General features: G+C 44.1%; 2 protein-coding genes across 2 annotated transcripts in view; one reads left to right on the forward strand and one right to left on the reverse strand.

Moving 5' to 3' along the window:
- The window catches only part of LOC129162178 (oocyte zinc finger protein XlCOF6), an 849318-nt gene that overhangs the window by 793649 nt on the left and 38041 nt on the right, over positions 1-17628 (forward strand). The window lies entirely within an intron of this gene.
- Positions 1-17628, reverse strand: part of LOC129162175 (zinc finger protein 91-like) — a 38945-nt gene that overhangs the window by 13230 nt on the left and 8087 nt on the right. The window contains exons 3-10 of the mRNA XM_070548758.1: positions 12451-12538; positions 9315-11165; positions 8206-8263; positions 5307-5416; positions 4701-4875; positions 1324-1556; positions 960-1060; positions 155-231 (exon numbers count right to left, since the gene is read on the reverse strand). Of these exons, the coding sequence (XP_070404859.1) occupies positions 155-231; positions 960-1060; positions 1324-1556; positions 4701-4875; positions 5307-5416; positions 8206-8263; positions 9315-11165; positions 12451-12538 (2693 nt within the window). The remainder of the gene's footprint in view (positions 1-154; positions 232-959; positions 1061-1323; positions 1557-4700; positions 4876-5306; positions 5417-8205; positions 8264-9314; positions 11166-12450; positions 12539-17628) is intronic.

Raw genomic sequence — 17628 nt, forward strand, 5'->3', positions numbered from 1 at the left:
ACAATGAGAGCCAGCTGGCAGCTAAAGCTAAAAAGCCTGCGGCTGCAGCGGCTAGTGCTTCTTCCAGGCAGCAAACGCTAACAAACACACAAAACTCACTCCCTACGACAGAGACAGCAGACGATGGAACAGCGTGACAGATGCAGTGACGTACCACTTGGTCAAAGATTTGTGTCCCGTGCGAACAGTAGGAGTGGGATTTAAGAACATGATAATAACATTAGATCCGCGCTACGAGTTTTCCAGCCGCAAGTATTTTTCGAACACCGCCATTCCACGCATGTACGCTGAATGTAAAGTGAGAGTTGCAGAAAATATTCAGAATGTGCAGTTATTTGCTACCACAAGCGATCTCTGGTCCAGCCGCACATCAGAGCCGTATTTGAGCTTAACTATCCACTACATGAGCAACTGGGAGCTACATAGTATTTTGAACAAGTTCATGTTTGCACAATACGTTTGCAATTGACATGTTTGCACTTTAAATATGTTTACGATTTTAATTCATGTTAAGTTACTTGAAAAACGAGAAAAACTGATTTTTATAATTGTTTCTCTCAGGGCTTTTATCATCTCTGGTGTGAGTTTAAAATATGTGTGTTAGCACTGTGCTTATTATCCCTAATATGAATAAATGTTTGTTTATTCAATGTTTCTCTTCTTTAATACGCAATTGAAGTTATGCTAATCATGGATAAAAAATCATGATAAAATATTGGAAAAATCGTGATATTCTATTTTTGCCATATCGCCCAGCCCTATTTACCCGTTTAATTATAGATCCACTAGGATAAATACTATAAAGTTTATCTTTCACCTAATAGAATATTTACTAAGAAATCACAATGTAACCATAGAAACACTATTGTGTGTGTGTGTGTGTGTGTGTGTGTGTGTGTGTGTGTGTCGGATGCATCTAGAGAGACAAAAGTCTAAAGTTATCTCTGACTGAAGGTGACCTGGCTCAGCGAGTCATGTCTGGTGTGAGAAGGACCTGTGCAGGTAGATGATGAGGAGACTCGCTGCTCGTGAGCAGAGGAACAGCTGATGAGGCTGGTTACTAGTGTGTTAACACAACAAAAGCAGGAGGACCATGGGGCTGGAGGCCTACGCAGGTTGGTGAAAGACTCACTCACCATTCACAAGCTCGCTCATCGATCCCTGGTGCCAGGAGCTCCTGACCAGTTATTCAAGTCCGTTTCCAGGTCAACTCCTCGAGGCCCCAGCTTCTCCACTTCTCTTCTTCTTCCCGTTCCAGTCACTCATCACTCCGTCACTAGCCGTTGCTACTCAGCGGCTAGCTCCCTCCGTCCCTCCTCCCACTCAGCTCCCACTTCCTGCTCCTCTCTGCCGACCCAGCCTCACAACCCCGAAGCCCCGCTAGCGGCCTGAGCCCCGGAACACGGAGACCTGGCTCCAGACAACAACATGGCGTGTTCTTCACCGTACAACGACCGGAAGAACGACACGGTGAGCCACTGGCGCCGGTGTCGGTACAGGATCTGCTCGGGGTCCAGCGCCCACTGATGACGTCATAGTACTGCGACTCTACTCGGCTTTCACACACACACGTTTTGGAAAGACATCAGCAGTTTTGTTAATAAATTCTTGTTTGTTAACACCTAAATGTTTTCTTTATAATTGTAATTTGTTAATAAAACACCATATTATCTTTGTTTTGTAAAGAATGTGAAACTGCATAAAACCAACATCGGACTGACAAACAATAGAACAGTTCTTATATGTGAAGCCATATCTGTTTGTATTAATGTGGAGTTCGTCTGTATGTTTCCTTAGTTGTTATCTAAATACATTCTTTGACTCAAAATATTGTTTGTTGTCTTTTAATAAAGTTCTTATATTTTATTTTGCCCCGTTTCATCAACATCAAGAGCTTTTGAGTGTCAGCTTTTATCATTTGCTTTTATTTTACATTTCCTTTAGAAATTCAAACCTATTTTCTCCAAAAAGTGTTGATTTTTGGACTACAGGACTACAACTGCTAAGACTACGACTGCAAATTTGTTAATCAAATTTTCCACAAAACCACACACGACATGGTAGATAAAATACATCCACGTGTCTGTGGACCAAACTGAAACAACCATGCGTCTGCAGGCTTTTTTTTCTAGATGGTTTGACAGCAGCTCAGTAGGCTACATGCTGATAATCCAAGTTTATTTATCCAATCATTCAACAAGCAATGCTGCAGTATCCTGAACAAAGTGGCTCCCATTAAGCAGATCGTCTTATCTACAGAAGGAAAAAAGTCCCTGGATACATCTAAACATTTACAGTCTCAGAAGGACATGCCACAGAGCCGAGAGACGTTGGAAGTCGACGACCAGAAAGTCACAGGCTGCACTTTAGAGAACTGATAACATCTCTGAATGAGAGGGCCACTTACTTTGCTCAGCTGATTGCTGTAAACAAAAATAACTTTAAAGTCCTGTTTGACACCATAAACCAGATTATTTCACCTCACGCTCCTCTTATGCCGGTTTACTCAAGGTCTGACTGTAACAACTTTCTAGAGTTCTTTGAGAATAAAATCAGAAAATCACCCCCATCTACTTCCTACCCCCCATCCAACCACCTTCCTCCCAATCATGGTCCTTCTTTACTCCTGTAGATTTCCAGGACATTTGCCTCATTCAGAAACACATTAAACCAACCTCATGCCCTGCTGATTCCATTCCTGCTGCCTTATTCATCAGGACGTTTAACCAAACTGACCCATGCATTGTAGATTTTATTAATTAATCCCTACAAACTGGCTCTGTACCATCTGTTTTCAAACATGCAGTTGTTGAACCTGTCCATAAAAAACAAGTTTGAACTCATCTCAGCCTAAAAGCTGCAGACCCATTTCTAAATGACCCTTTTTCTCTAAAGTACTGGAAAAGGTTGTAGCAGATCAGCTGATAACGTTTCTTGAACTACACAACAGTTTTGATACATTCCAGTCTGGTTTTGGTAAAAAGCCTTCAACAGAAACAGCTTTGCTCAGTGACATCATGATGGCTGCAGACAACTGGGAGTTCAGTGTTAAGCCGGGCGTACACTGTGTGACTTTTTCACTTTTTTGAGCCGATTTTCCACTCGTGCGAGAATCCACGAGATCAGGGCGAGTTTAGCGCCGAGCGTCGTGTAGTGTACAGGGGGTTACGAGAGGCGATTAACACCACGTGACCAGCTACCAATCAGCAATCGTGAGATCGCACGGACTTCTGGCGTGTTTAAAATTTCGCTCGTCCCTCGTGAGGGTATCGCACTGTTGAAGTGGCGCTGAGAGCAGCTGCGACCCAAAAAGTATCAGAACCGCTCACGGCGCAATCCTGCATCAACACCGCTCGCCCGCTATTTCCCTGATAACACACGCTGTTCGTTTTTATTTCTACACGTTTTTTTTACTCACGAAGATTGTCAAGAAAGCGTGTTTGTCGTGTTCATGTCAAATTAAACTGATCACAAAACACAGATTTACTTTCTTTATTTCGTTTTCCTCATCCAACCCCATAAATCCCTGTGTGTCCTCCTGCAGCACTCCCGAAGGACAACAGGCAAGACCAAAAAGTCTGACGTGTTGTGTAAAAACTGCTATTTTTAGCATATTTTTAGGGCCGACGTGTTGCTACCAGACGTACAGTGTGAGCACATGACTCGTGAGATCTGCCCTGCGAGGAAGTCGTACAGTTTGAGCTGAAGCTGAGTGCTACGAGTGAAAAAGTCGCACAGTGTCCGCCCAGCTTTAGTATTGTTATATCTTTCTGCAGCTTCTGACAAGGTTGATCACAGCACCTTCATTAACAGACTTGGTGACTCGGTGGGGATCTCTGGAACTGTTCTAGACTGGTTTGGATCGTACCTTTCTAACAGAAGTTACAGTGTGTGTAGAAACCAGATCAGGTCAGACTCTACCCATCTGTTCTGTGGGGTACCTCCATATCTTATCCTCAAGGCCCTTTGTCTGTCTGTGTGTGCTGGGTGCACGGCTGCTTCTGCATTTTTTCTGGAAACTGAAATCACTAAAATGACGGGAGCTCATGAGGACGGCTGAGGCTCAGGCTAATAGACGTGTGTGCAGGCGAGCTGTATGCTCGCTCATTTCCTGACGGCCTGTCCGCCCAGTTGTTGCTGTGTTTTAGTGTGTGTGTGTGTGTGTATTTGGATTTTCACCGTGCTTTTTGTTTTCTTTCCATTTAGGCTGTGAGCTGACAGTGGTGGTCGAGCCCTGGTGGTGGTCCCATCGGATGGTGTGCTCCAGAGTCACTTCACCCCCCGAATGCATGCACGTGTGATTGGGGTGACATTACTTGTAGTTTGTCTAGAGCAGGGGTCGGCAACCCGCGGCTCTGGAGCCGCATGCAGCTCTTCATCCATCTGATGCGGCTCTCTGCTTGTAAACTAATTAAGGAAAATTTAATTACAATGTATTTTATTCATGTTTTCATCTGTAGCCAATTCTAAATTTAAAGATTGTCTGCGTAAACGTGAACAGGTCACCTGCTTGTGCGTAATCAAATGTCTCTATAGGAGCTTTCTGAGCTGAAGAGGAGATTCTGGACTGTTCCTCGGACAGGCTCATGGATGCGTCGCAGTGTTGGAGACAGGAACAAGCACAGTTCAGCCAAAGATTCATAATCAGGGAACATTTTTTAAGTGACAAGTCTCTGAGAGACCGGGTTTAGAACACACACAATCTTCCTGCATGGTTCTGGTTCTGCGACGCGTCCACGTTACGCGTGCGCTGACAGCGAGCTGCGCTGAGCTCAGTGTCCATCTCAGATGTTCTGATGGGAATCTTTTCCTGATAGATGTAGCTACCTCCACGATGTGCGATAAGATGCCAGCGCATCTGCAGGCTTGAGATGTCTCCGTCAAAATAAACACGGGAAACATCGGGTCAGTGCGAACCCCATCATTTATCTGTTTTGCCGTCTTGTGAAGATAGTTGCAAACAGAAACATTAAACCTGATGAACACCCGAGCCACCACACTGCGCCGTTACCTCCGTCAATGTAAACGAGGAAAAACAACTAATTGCCTTTTCTTACCTTTTCAACAATGTTTAATGCAAAGTTTAGTTCAGTACAATTACAACAGTGCAACGAGACAGAGCCTGGATTTGTATTCTGAACAGTTATGTGTGATGCCTCAAAAAGCGTCACCTGCTCAACTATTAAAACCACTAGCAGGGTGAAAAATATGGAAATATTGAAGCACGGACGGGCTACAACTTTTGGATCAATTTTAAACAAACTGTTTTATTAATTATCTTCGGTTGAAAGAGAACTTTGAGGTACATGAGCGACTGGTATTGGTTGCTGCCACCTGTTGTGATCGGTTAAAGCAGTTCTCTGCTGTCTGAGGGTAGGCCCCGCCCACAACGCCGCGGCTCCCAGTGTGCTCTTTACTGTGGGAAACGGGTAAGAAGGGCTCTTTGATGGGAACAGGTTGCCGACCCCTGGTCTAGAGTTAAGTTCCGGGCTCTATCTTAGGCAGTCCCAATAGTCAGCCTCAGCCTAAGTTGATTTGGTTTTAATTAGTTTTTATCTGTAGGTTATTTTTTAATAGATGATTTTAAACTCATTTTATGGTTCTTTTAATAAATCTCTGTTTATGTGGAATGGAACTCCGTCTCAAGCTTGATCTGTAAAATTGAACTAACGTGCCTTTAGGTTCAGCTGGTTTTGGTTCCTGATTATCAGGTGGCGTTGTGGCCACGCTTGCCACATATGGATCATGCAGTATTTTACAAGATATCCTATATATTCATAAGGTTTTAGTTTTATTTGTTCTTCCGTCAAGCTACAGTGATTAAGTAGGCTTTAACGTATTCAGCCTTTCAGTACAGGCCTACTGATCCAGAGCGTATTTATATTGAATCTCAGCTCTGTTCGTGAGGAAGCAGCTGGTTTCTCATTGGTTGAGCCAGTGGTAGTTGCCACAGGATCTCAGAGGAGAGGCTTGAAGCGCCCTTCATCAAACAAAGATGATGGTTACAAGCAGGGGTGGACTGACTCTCTGGAACACCGGGAGCCGTCCCGGTGGGCCGACAATGTGGGCGGGGCCGCCGGGCCGGTCTGACATTTATTATTTCATTCGTTCATTCATCCACTCGTTTCGTTCGTCTTTCTCTCTCGCCCTTAGATTTCTTACAAATTGGGCCGGCCAATAGGTTACTGAGGCTAGCAGTGTGTTGCCCACATCAAGATGTATTATTGGTCTGTTTCTCATTGTCATGGGCTGACTGGTTCAGGGCGCTGCGACAAGGCTGTCAATCACACGCAGCACAAACCAGGGTGGGCGGGGCCTCATCGCTGGTCGGCGGGAGTGGTTGGACAGTGCCGTGCCTCGGACTGTTGAAGTGAAAATGGAGAAGCCGAAGAAACGTTTGGGTGGCGCAGAAAAGTTGCGGCGAAAAAGTTTGAAGTCTCTAGAGGTGGGAGCTGCTAAGTGTTCACAGTTGGCAGACCGATTTGGTCCTGGGCCGGCCTTAGTCACCACCCCAGCAGGTGCTGCTGGTGCGCCAGGAGAAGGGCCGACACTACAGTAAGTAGCATTAGCACGGGGCTGGCTAGGTTACATTTTAAAACATGTGTGTTCAATAACAAGTAGAAAACGTTTTATATCTATAGCTGTCATCATGTAGTAAGAGCTAAAAAGGCCGTGAGTGTTGGTATTTGGGTTGATTAAGTTTAAATATATATGCCGAAGGTTGGTTTCATGTGACATCACAACATTCTAAAGAGCCCATAGTTGAACATGGAGTGACCCCTTTCCATCGGACTGGTCCCATCAGCAGCGAGTTGCTGGGCAGCACATTCTCACGTACTCTTCTGCTTGTCCCTTCCTACCGGCCGCTTATGAGAGGCGCATCGGCCACAAATGCAGCGCTGGAGCGCCCATGGAAGATCAGAAAATATCCTTTTAACGCTCTGCACAGATTATTATCAAAACTTATTTTACTGAACGCATGGCGATCAGACACATGTATTCACTGCTGTATGAAGCAGATGTGTGGTAACAGCCCCCTGCTCTTCTCCGCTCTGCTCTTTTACCTGGTTTTTCACAGCTCCTCCGTGGACGTGGTGGAGCGATTTAATGTTCAAACTCCGTGGATTCAATCAATCAATCAATCAATCAATCAAAGCTTTATTTATAAAGCGCCTTCTGCAACCCTGTCAGGAAGCCCAAGGCACTGAACATGGTACAGTAGAAAGTTAAATAAAGTGAATAAATCAGAAAATAAAAGCAATTCAAATTACAGATTACAAATGACAAAAAAAGGTGAAACATTCTAGTAGAAGACAAATGTGTAAAACAAGGGAAAAAGTGAACCAATGAAAACTGAGATAAAATCAACATAAAAGAGGGACAAATTCAAACATGTTCTGGAAACGCCAAGCGGAGGAGGTGGGTTTTTAGGCGACTCTTAAAGACTGGCAGAGATGGGGACAGCCTAACTGAGGGTGGCAACTGGTTCCAGTGACGGTGCTAGGACTGAGAAAGCCCGGTCCTCGCGAGTACGACACCTAGAACGAGGGACAGCGAGCTGGCCTTGGTCAGAGGAGCGCAGAGCGCGTGATGGGGAATGTCTGTTCAGGAGTGTGGCCAGATAGGGGGGAGCTCCACCCTGGAAGAAATTATAAACAAAGACGAGGAGTCTGAATTGTGAACGATAGCAAACCGGAAGCCAGTGCAGTGAGGCCAGAACCAGACTGATGTGGTCCTGTTTCCTGGTCCCAGTCAGGAACCTGGCTGCGCTGTTCTGCACAACCTGTAGGCGACGCAGTGATGACTGATACAACCCTGCATAGAGAGAGTTGCAGTAATCAAGCCTAGAAATTACAAAAGCATGGAGTACCCGCTCCACACGGGCTCTCGACAGCATGGGCTTAATTTTTGCAAGGCGTCTCAGGTGAAAGAAATTGGACCGGATCACAGAGTTGATGTGAGCATCAAATTTAAGTCCTGCATCAATTTTCACCCCCAAACTGGTCACAACTGGTTTTGAGTAGGGAGAAAGAGGACCAAGATCAACATTCTTTTTTTGTTAACTATCACAGAATATGACTATCCTTTGTAGTATACAGAGAGGAGACGCTGAAATTTTTGCCGACTTCAACGAAGTGTCCGTGGCTAATGTAGTGGGCTGGTCTGAAGAGAAAATTCCAGGGCCAAATTTTGATCCCAGTCCACCTCTGGTTACAAGGCACTTGAGCAAAAAGAGACTGACAGGGCAGAATCACAGCTTCGTCTGGCAGAGGAACAACAGACTCTGATTAAACTGCAGCAAATCAAGGCCAGACTTGAGATCCGCCTCCTAAAGGCTACGCTCAGACAAGCTGGTCTCTCCACATCAGATGAGGAAGTCTGAAATTATTGTGGAGTTGCAAAATTGTTACACCAGCTTCCAGCACTCACCTGGAAGGTATCTCAGAACAGCGGTTTGGTTTTTGGGGTGAAACTATGTGCTCCAAATACCACAGAAGTCAACTCTACTGGCTGTTTGTATCAACTTCTCCGACCGCTGGATCACCGGCAGCCTTCACCACAAGAACTCTTAGATTCTGCACAACTGGCGTGGGATGGTGTTTTAATTGAGATTGTTAAACCATACATTCAGACGTATTTTACAACCCAGACATCACAATTTTCTAAGACACTTGGTTTTGCTACATAACATCTAAGTACACATTCCATCATTTCATTCATTGTCCCAGTTATCTTGTTTCAACCATAATTTATCATCATTTGTTCCGTGTCATCATTAGTAAATGGTAAATGGCCTGTATTTGATATAGCGCCTTCTAGAGTCCTGGAACCCCCCAAGGCGCTTTACAACACAATCAGTCATTCACCCATTCACACGCTGGCGGGGATGAGCTACGATGTAGCCACAGTTGCCCAGTGGCACACTGACAGAGGCGAGGCTGCCGAGCACTGATGCCCCCGGTCCCTCCGACCACCACCAGCAGGCAAGGTAAGTTAAGTGCCTTGCCCAAGGACCCTACGACAGCGACAGACTGAGCGGGGGCTCGAACCTGCAACCTTTCAATTACGGGGTGAGCAATTTACTCCTGTCCCACCGTCACCCACACAATAGTAGAAATGTAGTATTAAGTTGGTTATTAGAAACTATTTTTTGCTCTGTCTCAAAATATTACGAAGGTGTGATTTCCCCGAACTACCAAAATGACCTGGTTTCATTTTAGATAAAATTTCAAAAGATCAATAACATTGATATTTCATATTTATATGAAACATCACATCTTATCGATCATTTATTAAAAGTAACCACTTACATCAAGTTACACAACCAAAAGGCTTCTGACCAGGGTGGACACTCGTGTGATTGTTTAAACTTGTCTTTTGACTAAATCCTTGTCCACAGAGCTCACATATAAAAGGCTTCTGTCCTGTGTGGACTCTCGTGTGTCTGTTTAAATCTGTCTTTCGGTTAAAGCCTTTTCCACACAGCTCACAGGCAAAAGGCTTCTGTCCTGTGTGGACACTCAAATGACTGTTTAAACTTGTCTTATAACAAAATCTTTGACCACAGAGCTCACAGGCAAAAGGCTTCTGTCCTGTGTGGACTCTTGTGTGTCTGTTTAAATCTGTCTTTTGGTTAAATCCTTTTCCACACAGCTCACAGGCAAAAGGCTTCTGTCCTGTGTGGACTCTTGTGTGTCTGTTTAAATCTGTCTTTTGGTTAAATCCTTTTCCACAGAGCTCACAGGCAAAATGTTTCTGTCGAGTGTGGATTCTTATGTGTTTGTTTAAACTTGTCTTATAGTTAAATCTTTGTCCACAGTGCCCACAGACAAAAGGCTTATGTCCAGTGTGGACACTCATGTGACCTTTTAAACTTGTCTCATGTCTAAATCTTTGTCCACAGAGCTCACAGGCAAAAGGTTTCTCTCCTGTGTGGATTCTCATGTGACTGTTTAAATCTGTCTTTCGGGTAAATCTTTTTCCACAGAGCTCACAGGCAAAAGGCGTCTGTCCTGTGTGGATTCTTATGTGTCTGTTTAAAGTTGTCTTTCGGTTAAATCTTTGTCCACAGAGATCACAGGCAAAAAGCTTACATCCAGTGTGGACACTCATGTGACATTTTAAACTTGTCTCATGTCTAAATCTTTTTCCACACAGCTCACAGGTAAAAGGCGTATGTCCTGTGTGGATTCCCATGTGACTGGTTAAAGTTGTTCGTCGGTTAAATCTTTCTCCACACAGCTCACAGACAAAAGGCTTCTGTCCTGTGTGGATTCTTATGTGTCTGTTTAAAGTTGTTTGTCGGTTAAATCTTTGTCCACAGAGCTCACAGGCAAAAGGCTTCTGTCCTGTGTGGATTCTCATATGATCTTTTAAATGTGTCTTATGACTAAATCTTTGTCCACACAACTCACAGGCAAAAGGCTTCTGTCCTGTGTGGACACTCATGTGACTCTTTAAAGTCGTCTTTCGGGTAAATCTTTTTCCACACAGCTCACAGGCAAAAGGTTTTACTCCTGTGTGGATTCTAATGTGATCTTTTAAACTTGTCTTACGACTAAATTTTTGTCCACACAGCTCACAGGCAAAAGGTTTCTCTCCTGTGTGGATTCTCATGTGACTGTTTAAAGTTGTTTGTCGGTTAAATCTTTGTCCACACAGCTCACAGGCAAAAGGCTTCTGTCCTGTGTGGATTCTCATGTGTCTGTTTAAACTTGATTTAAGCATAAATTCATTTCCACAGTGATCACAACTAAACGTTTTAGTCTTTTTCTGGACTTCCCTACAAGAGTCTGCATGTTGCTTCACTATTACACATTCCTTACTAACACAACAGCCTGAAGACCTGGTTGCTAAATGACTTGTCATTTCTGCTGTCACATGGTCAGCTGAGCTGCTCGCTGGAACATCTCGGTCTTCTGTTTGCTGCTGATGAAGCTGTGAGACGAGAGATTTTTCTTCATCATCCTCACTCTTTATAGAACCAGCATTGAATAGAAATCTGGCAGCATCAGTCTCCTTCAAATGTAGCTGCTCTCTCTCCAGACTGGTCCAGAGGTCATCCTGTTCCTCCTTTATGTGAAGGAGTTCTGGTTCCTGCTGGTCCTCACCAGCACTCTGTTCTTCATGAGCTTCTTCTTTAACCAGCGCCATTATTTTAACACCTGTAGGAAAAACAGAAACACAGTGAATTACTGAATGCTGTAACTTTCTATTCACACATTTAACAGTTATATTATTATTTTAAAGAGCAAGTAACACCCAAACCAACTATTCTTTTGGCTGATAAACTGTATAAATGAGTATCTAATAGTGTTGTAGACATTCAAGTTTATTTATAAAGCGCAAAATCAGGACCAGAGTCGTCTCAAGGACCTTCACACAGTAAACATTCCAGTACAGGTCAGGTCATTAAACCGATCAGTAACAAGTTTCTTATATAAGGAACCCAGCAGGTCACATCAAGTCACTGACTAGTGTCAGAGTCTTTACAGCAATCTTCATACTAAGCAAGCATGCTTTATGCACTGTCGCTTTATGCTTGTTTAGTATGAGGATTGCATCAAGTCACTGACTAGTGTCAGTGACTTGATGCAATTTGCTGGGTTCCTTATATAGGAAACATTATTTCTGTTTGGCTTAATGAACTGACCTGAATTGGAATGTTTATTATAAGAAGTGCCTTGAAACGACTCTAGTCGTGATTTGGCGCTATATAAATAAACTCGAATTGAAAACTCCCTTTTAACTCATTCACTGCCAGCCATTTCCTGATCGCTAACGGCCTTCGCTGCCAGCGTTTCTCACCGTTTTTACTGTTTTTTTAAGAGTCACAGAACGTTGCGCGCTAGCATGATGTCGATGCCAAAACAACCAAAACAAAGCGGAGACTCACCTCTTACATCAGGATGAATCAGTGTGTTTTGAGCGTTATCCGTTCTTTCATAATCCGTTGTTGAATTGTGATGGGCAGACGCTTTTCCGGTTCACACCTTACTTTTTGTTTACAGGAACGGCCCAAAACGATCTCCTAATACATGGATGGTCTGCTTCCTGATCATGTGACGTGTGACGTATGCGGATGAAGATCGGCTTCAGGGCTGAGATGTTTGTTCTCTCAGCACGGGGGCTCGTTCTGATGCTCAAACAGTAAAAAAATGCAAATGACGACTTTAGTCGTCATTGGCAGTGAATGAGTTAACAGGAAAAAACCTCCAGAGGATCCTGGCTCAGTATAAGCAGCTATCCACCACGACTCACTGGGGATGGAGAAGACAGAGCAGGCGCACACCCACACCCACACCCACACATCTGAACATCTAATTTCTTGTCAAAAACCATTTTATAGTTTGGTTTTACTATTTTTACACAAGATAACTGCTTTTGGGATGTCTGAGGTGTCAATTAAACAAAGTGGATTAGTGTGTCAAAGACAATTTACTGCCTTACATCTCTCTTGACACAAAAGGCCTGTTTCCTCCAGTTTTTGTTCAGAAAGGGGCATTTCTGGTGAAACCCACCCGTGTTCTGCAGCAAACTGTGAAGGAACGGAGAAGGTTACAAATGAGCCGTTGCCTCCTGATGAAACAAGAGTTAACTCTCTCATTTGGTAGTTTTGATGTTTACATAATCACAGAACACAATATTCTGTGACTCTTCAAAAAACAGTAAAAATACTCAAAATGGCTTGCAGTGACTGAGTTAATGCCATTCAGGTCAGGTGACGGACTAAGCAATTTCCTTTTCTGAATTTCAGGTCCAAAGATGAGAACCTCAGTCTTGTCCTGATTTGAAAGCAGAAAGTTTAGACTCATCCAATTGAATAAGATTGTTGCCTTTTGATGCATTTTCTTTAAACACTCAAAATTCAGCCTAAAAACATCAGTATGGCATTTTCTTCAGCTTAAAAGTACGCAACACAATGAGTTTGAGTTGGTTTGAATCCACTTTAGCCAATGGCTAAAAAACTATGCTGCTACGTAGCCTACAACCAGGGCCGGATTTAGGAGGATGTGGGCCCATGGGCTTCAGTCAATTTAGGTGGCCCCTTTTTTCAAAATTGTTGCATAGACGCACGCACGCGCGCGCGCGCACACACACACACACACACACTTATAATTTTACTATATTATTTTAGGGACTACAAATTGAAACTTTTTTTTAGATCACACATCTTTAATAAACCAATTCACACAAACTACAATAATTCTTGAATGAATAGATTTGCATTTTATAGAAAGAAAACGTTATTTCAACTTTGGCTTCTAAAAGCTGTGTGAATCAATAACCTAACATTAGGTCGTCATTTAAACATTGAACATTTTAATACAATTCAAACTCTGTTTTTGCTGTCAAATAAATAACGTTAACAAAAATAAACAAAAGGCAAAAGCACACTCATCTGCCACTAAGATAGAAGACTGTGCTCAAAGCTGTATGGCTCTCTATGGGAAGAAATTTAAGAAAGGGTTCCTGGGAGTGCCCTTCAGGTGACACATATCTCAGAATAAATGTTAACTGATCAAGGTGGGAAACATCTGGTGTGGTGGAGTCAGCAGAGATCGAATAGCATTTGGCCATGTTTACTTCACCGACTATTTCAGACAGAACACGATCACCCATCAGTTGAACAAACTCTTCACATATTTTAGAAGAAAGATATGAAGGTGTCCCTGCACCTGCATTTCCACATTTCTCTATGTGAGACTTCAAAAAGGGATCAAACTCGCTGATTAACTCCAGAAGGCCCAGGTAATTACCATTATCAGTCCTGCCAAACACATGACCTGATCCTCTAAGAGCAAGTCCTCTCTCTGCCAAAAACTTCACAACAGACACAACTCTTCTCAAAACTTCAGTCCAGTATGCACTCTCAGATTCAAATTGTTTTTCCAGCTCTGTATCTATCCTTCCAGCAGCTGACCCAAATGTGATATATGTTAGCATAGCTTTTCTGTGATGTTCACTGTTTTCATGCACTTTCATCCGGTTTGTGGCATGTTTCCAGTCACTGAAACCAGTTTCAAAGCACGATTTGCTTTTAACATCACTGAAAATGCAGCATGCAAAACAAAACACAGCTCCGGTAGATGGAGAGTAAAGCAGCCACTGTCTTTGGACATACTCACCATTGGCGATCTGCGTTTAAAGTGTGATCTGGAGAAGAACCGCTTCTGCTGTTTGTACACTCGTTCGGACGCTTTAAAATTTACGTGCATATGTTGGCAGCTCTGCGGTCCTCGCTCAGCCCAGTAGGCACGCACAGATGCATCACATTTTTCCTAGCAAGCTGGATCTGTACTGTAACAAGGTTCATCCAAAGTTTCAATCCGTGGCCCAGACGCACTTTCGGTCACCAGTTTTCCACAATCACTCTCCGATGGGAAAAGATAATCCATGGAGGACGTGGTGGTCTCAGATGCCTCCAGGTCGAGCGTCTCTGCTGCCGAACATCCGCCGCGGATTCAGCCGCCAATTTTCCACAATCACTCTCTGACAGGAAAAGATCATTCGTGTTGTTGGACGTGGTCTCAGCAGATGCCGTCGGCGCCGCCGCATACGGGGGTATGTCAGGCTGCAAACGCCCGCCGTGATGTAAAAAGTGTGAGAAAACTTGGACCAGTTATAAGCAGTCATGACAGATGTTTGCCAAAACAAATCCCAGTGCTTCTCAGCTAAAGGGTAGCATCTTGTTAGAGAATTACATACAAAAATAAAAATGCTTTGTGGACCGAGGGCGGGGCCTCCAGCACGCAGGGGCCCAGGGCTGTAGCCCAGGTAAGCCCATGCGAAAGTCCGGGGGTGCCTACAACAATACTACGTAGCAGCACTGTGGCTGTAGGTTATAAAAGCATTGAGAGTCTTGGTCATGCCTTGTGGCGAGTTGGGAGTAGGATTTGCAAGCAAGTGTGTATGACGATTAACAGGCTAGCCATAATTTGGCAAAACACAGCATAGCATTATAATTATTTAGTGTTAGCTTGGTTGCTAGTGTAGTTTAGTCATTAGCTGTTAGGGTTTAGTGTTCTATATCTGGTATAAGTGGAGTTTATTGTAGGCTACTACTGTGTTATCATAGTAAGAAGGTGTAGCGGACCATAACATCCTTCTGGACAGACTCGCACACTGGTTGGGACTATCAGGAACAGTGCTTGGCTGGTTCCAATGTTATCTCAGAGACAGGGGCCATGTTGTCTTTTTTAGGGACCACCAATCAAAGCGGATCACCATGACATGTGGGGTCCCCCAAGGCTCGATTCTAGGACCACTACTCTTTAATCTCTACATGCTCCTCCTGGGTCATGTTAGGGCTGGGCGATATGAGAAAAATCTAATATCCCGATATTTCTTTGCAATAGCACGATACGAGATCTATATCCCGATATTTCAGATAACTTCCAAAATTCAATGTTGAGACATATTGACAAAGATTGCACAGGTATACTCATTTAAATCAATGATTCAATTGTTTTAAATTTGAGGACAACCATTTGGAATTTAAGTTGTTTTTTCAGTTACAAAAAGGTTTTTCACAAATGACAACAGTATTAAAGAAAAGTGCATATTTGACCTTTCAGAAACCCAATCAGAGGCCAACAGGGAATTATAGTTGGAACAAAAAGGCTGCTCCTCTGTGCTGGCCGCTGCCACGGATCGCCTCCCGTGTGACAGGTCATAAAAGCGACAGCGACAAATTTCGCTGACCGCGGTCGTTTGTCGCCTCCCGTGTGTCGAGCCCATGAAGATGATAGTTGCTCTTTATGTGCAAGATTTGAAACACATACCACACAAAGTGGTAAATAAAAAATGATTCCAAGTTGAAAAACACAGAAGCCAAAGCCTAGATGGTGACTTTAATACCCCAGAACAAGAACAGTCTCATCTATAGTGTGAAGGACAGAAGACGGGAGTTGCCAGATTCTGAGGGCGTGGTGACTGGACGCCAGCTGGTCCTTGTTACAGGTAATGGGGCTGGAGAGAACAAAAGGGTGGCAGATCTACCAAGGTGGGGTGTGTGGTCGACCTGTATTTGTGGCAACAGATCCTGGGGGGTAGCGTTGATCGCAGTCGTTTAGGACTGTCGGCGACGAAGATAGTTGAGCAGGTGGGCACTGTTCCAGCGATAGGAGGGAAGGCTTGACTCCTTCGTGAAGTAGCAAGGGCTGGGAGTAGTTGGGTGCCGAGACCACGCCGACATCTGCCGCCACAGACTCTGGCAGCCGGACCTAAGTTGTGGATTTACCCGCCGTCCTCGCAAGCTGAGCCCCGGGGCGTTGGACGGTGTTGGAAGCTCTGACCCCGGGGAGGGGGTCGCATCAACTGGGACAGCTAAGTACTGCTGCTTGCTTTTATTTATGCTGATCAGCTGGCTTTTAGTGTGAAGGACCAGTGTTTTATTGTTGGTTGTGATTGTTTTATTATTGCTGGTGTGAATAAAGGCTCTTTTGGATAAGTTGTTGCCTACTGGTGCTGTTTTCGGGTTCTGGCTTGAGGGCACGATATTCTGCCCGTGCTCCCACTGAAACTTTCATTACAATACTAATGTTTCTAACGTTTCTACAGATTCTGAGGCAAAAACACCAGCCTGTCAACTGCTTCAGGTCTCAGTGAAGTCCAGTGACATGTGACCACATTTCCACTTGTACTAAATACCCTTTCGGACGGGGAACTAGTTGCAGGCACACACAGATACTTTTTGGCCAAGTTTTTCACATTTGGGAATATTTCTTCATGGTCCTTCCACCAACTGCAAGGTGCAACCGGTGACCAAAATACTGCAGCCTGGTCCAGCCTGGTCCACCCGTTCAGCTTTGTTGCTTTGATGATGTTGCACCCGTGTTCCGTGGTGATGCAGACCTGGCGACTTTCCGGTAACTTCCAGCATTTGAGAGCTTCTTGCAGTCCTTGAGCAATTAGCTCAGCTGTGTGGTCCTCAGGGGAAAAGCTCGTCTGTAGGCAGATACTTTTTAACTCCCACTGACCGATATAATGTAGTTAGGCTAAGATGGGCCTCAAAAGTGCGGCTGGCCCACAGATCAGTGGTTGTTGAAATAAAGCTAACGTTTGTTAGTTGTGGGGCTACGTTTTGCCTCACCGCCTTATACAACTGTGGCAGTGCTTTTTCTGCAAAGAATTTGCGACCAGACATGTCGTATTTTGCATCAAATGTCTTCATAAGATTTCTAAATCCGGCTTTTCCCACCACACTGACAGGCGCCATGTCTTTGGTGATGTATTTTGTCACTGCGTCTGTGATTTCCCTCCACTTTGCACTTGTTTTGTCATATGGGATGGCTTTAGCATAGGCTATGTTGTTATAAGTATGACCTGACCCAGAGGTGGGCGGTATATCGAATATACTCGATGTATCACGTGTTTTTTGACGTACGGTGGTTAAAATGGCTCTATCACAACCATCGAGTATAAACTGTCATAGCTGTGCGAGTCTAATTTGTTTAAAAAAAACTCCCACACCCTGCCAATGCATCACAAATCCCCCTCCCAACCGGAAAACGTTGATGATGACACCTCTTTCAGTGTGCTACAGCCAGGTCACGTCTTTCTCCGCTGACTATGTAGAGGGTACGTGTTGAAAAGAATGAAAAGAATATGGCGACAGCGGGAGTT

The sequence above is a fragment of the Nothobranchius furzeri genome, chromosome 2, assembly GCF_043380555.1.
Source record: "Nothobranchius furzeri strain GRZ-AD chromosome 2, NfurGRZ-RIMD1, whole genome shotgun sequence".
NCBI classification, from domain to species: domain Eukaryota; kingdom Metazoa; phylum Chordata; class Actinopteri; order Cyprinodontiformes; family Nothobranchiidae; genus Nothobranchius; species Nothobranchius furzeri.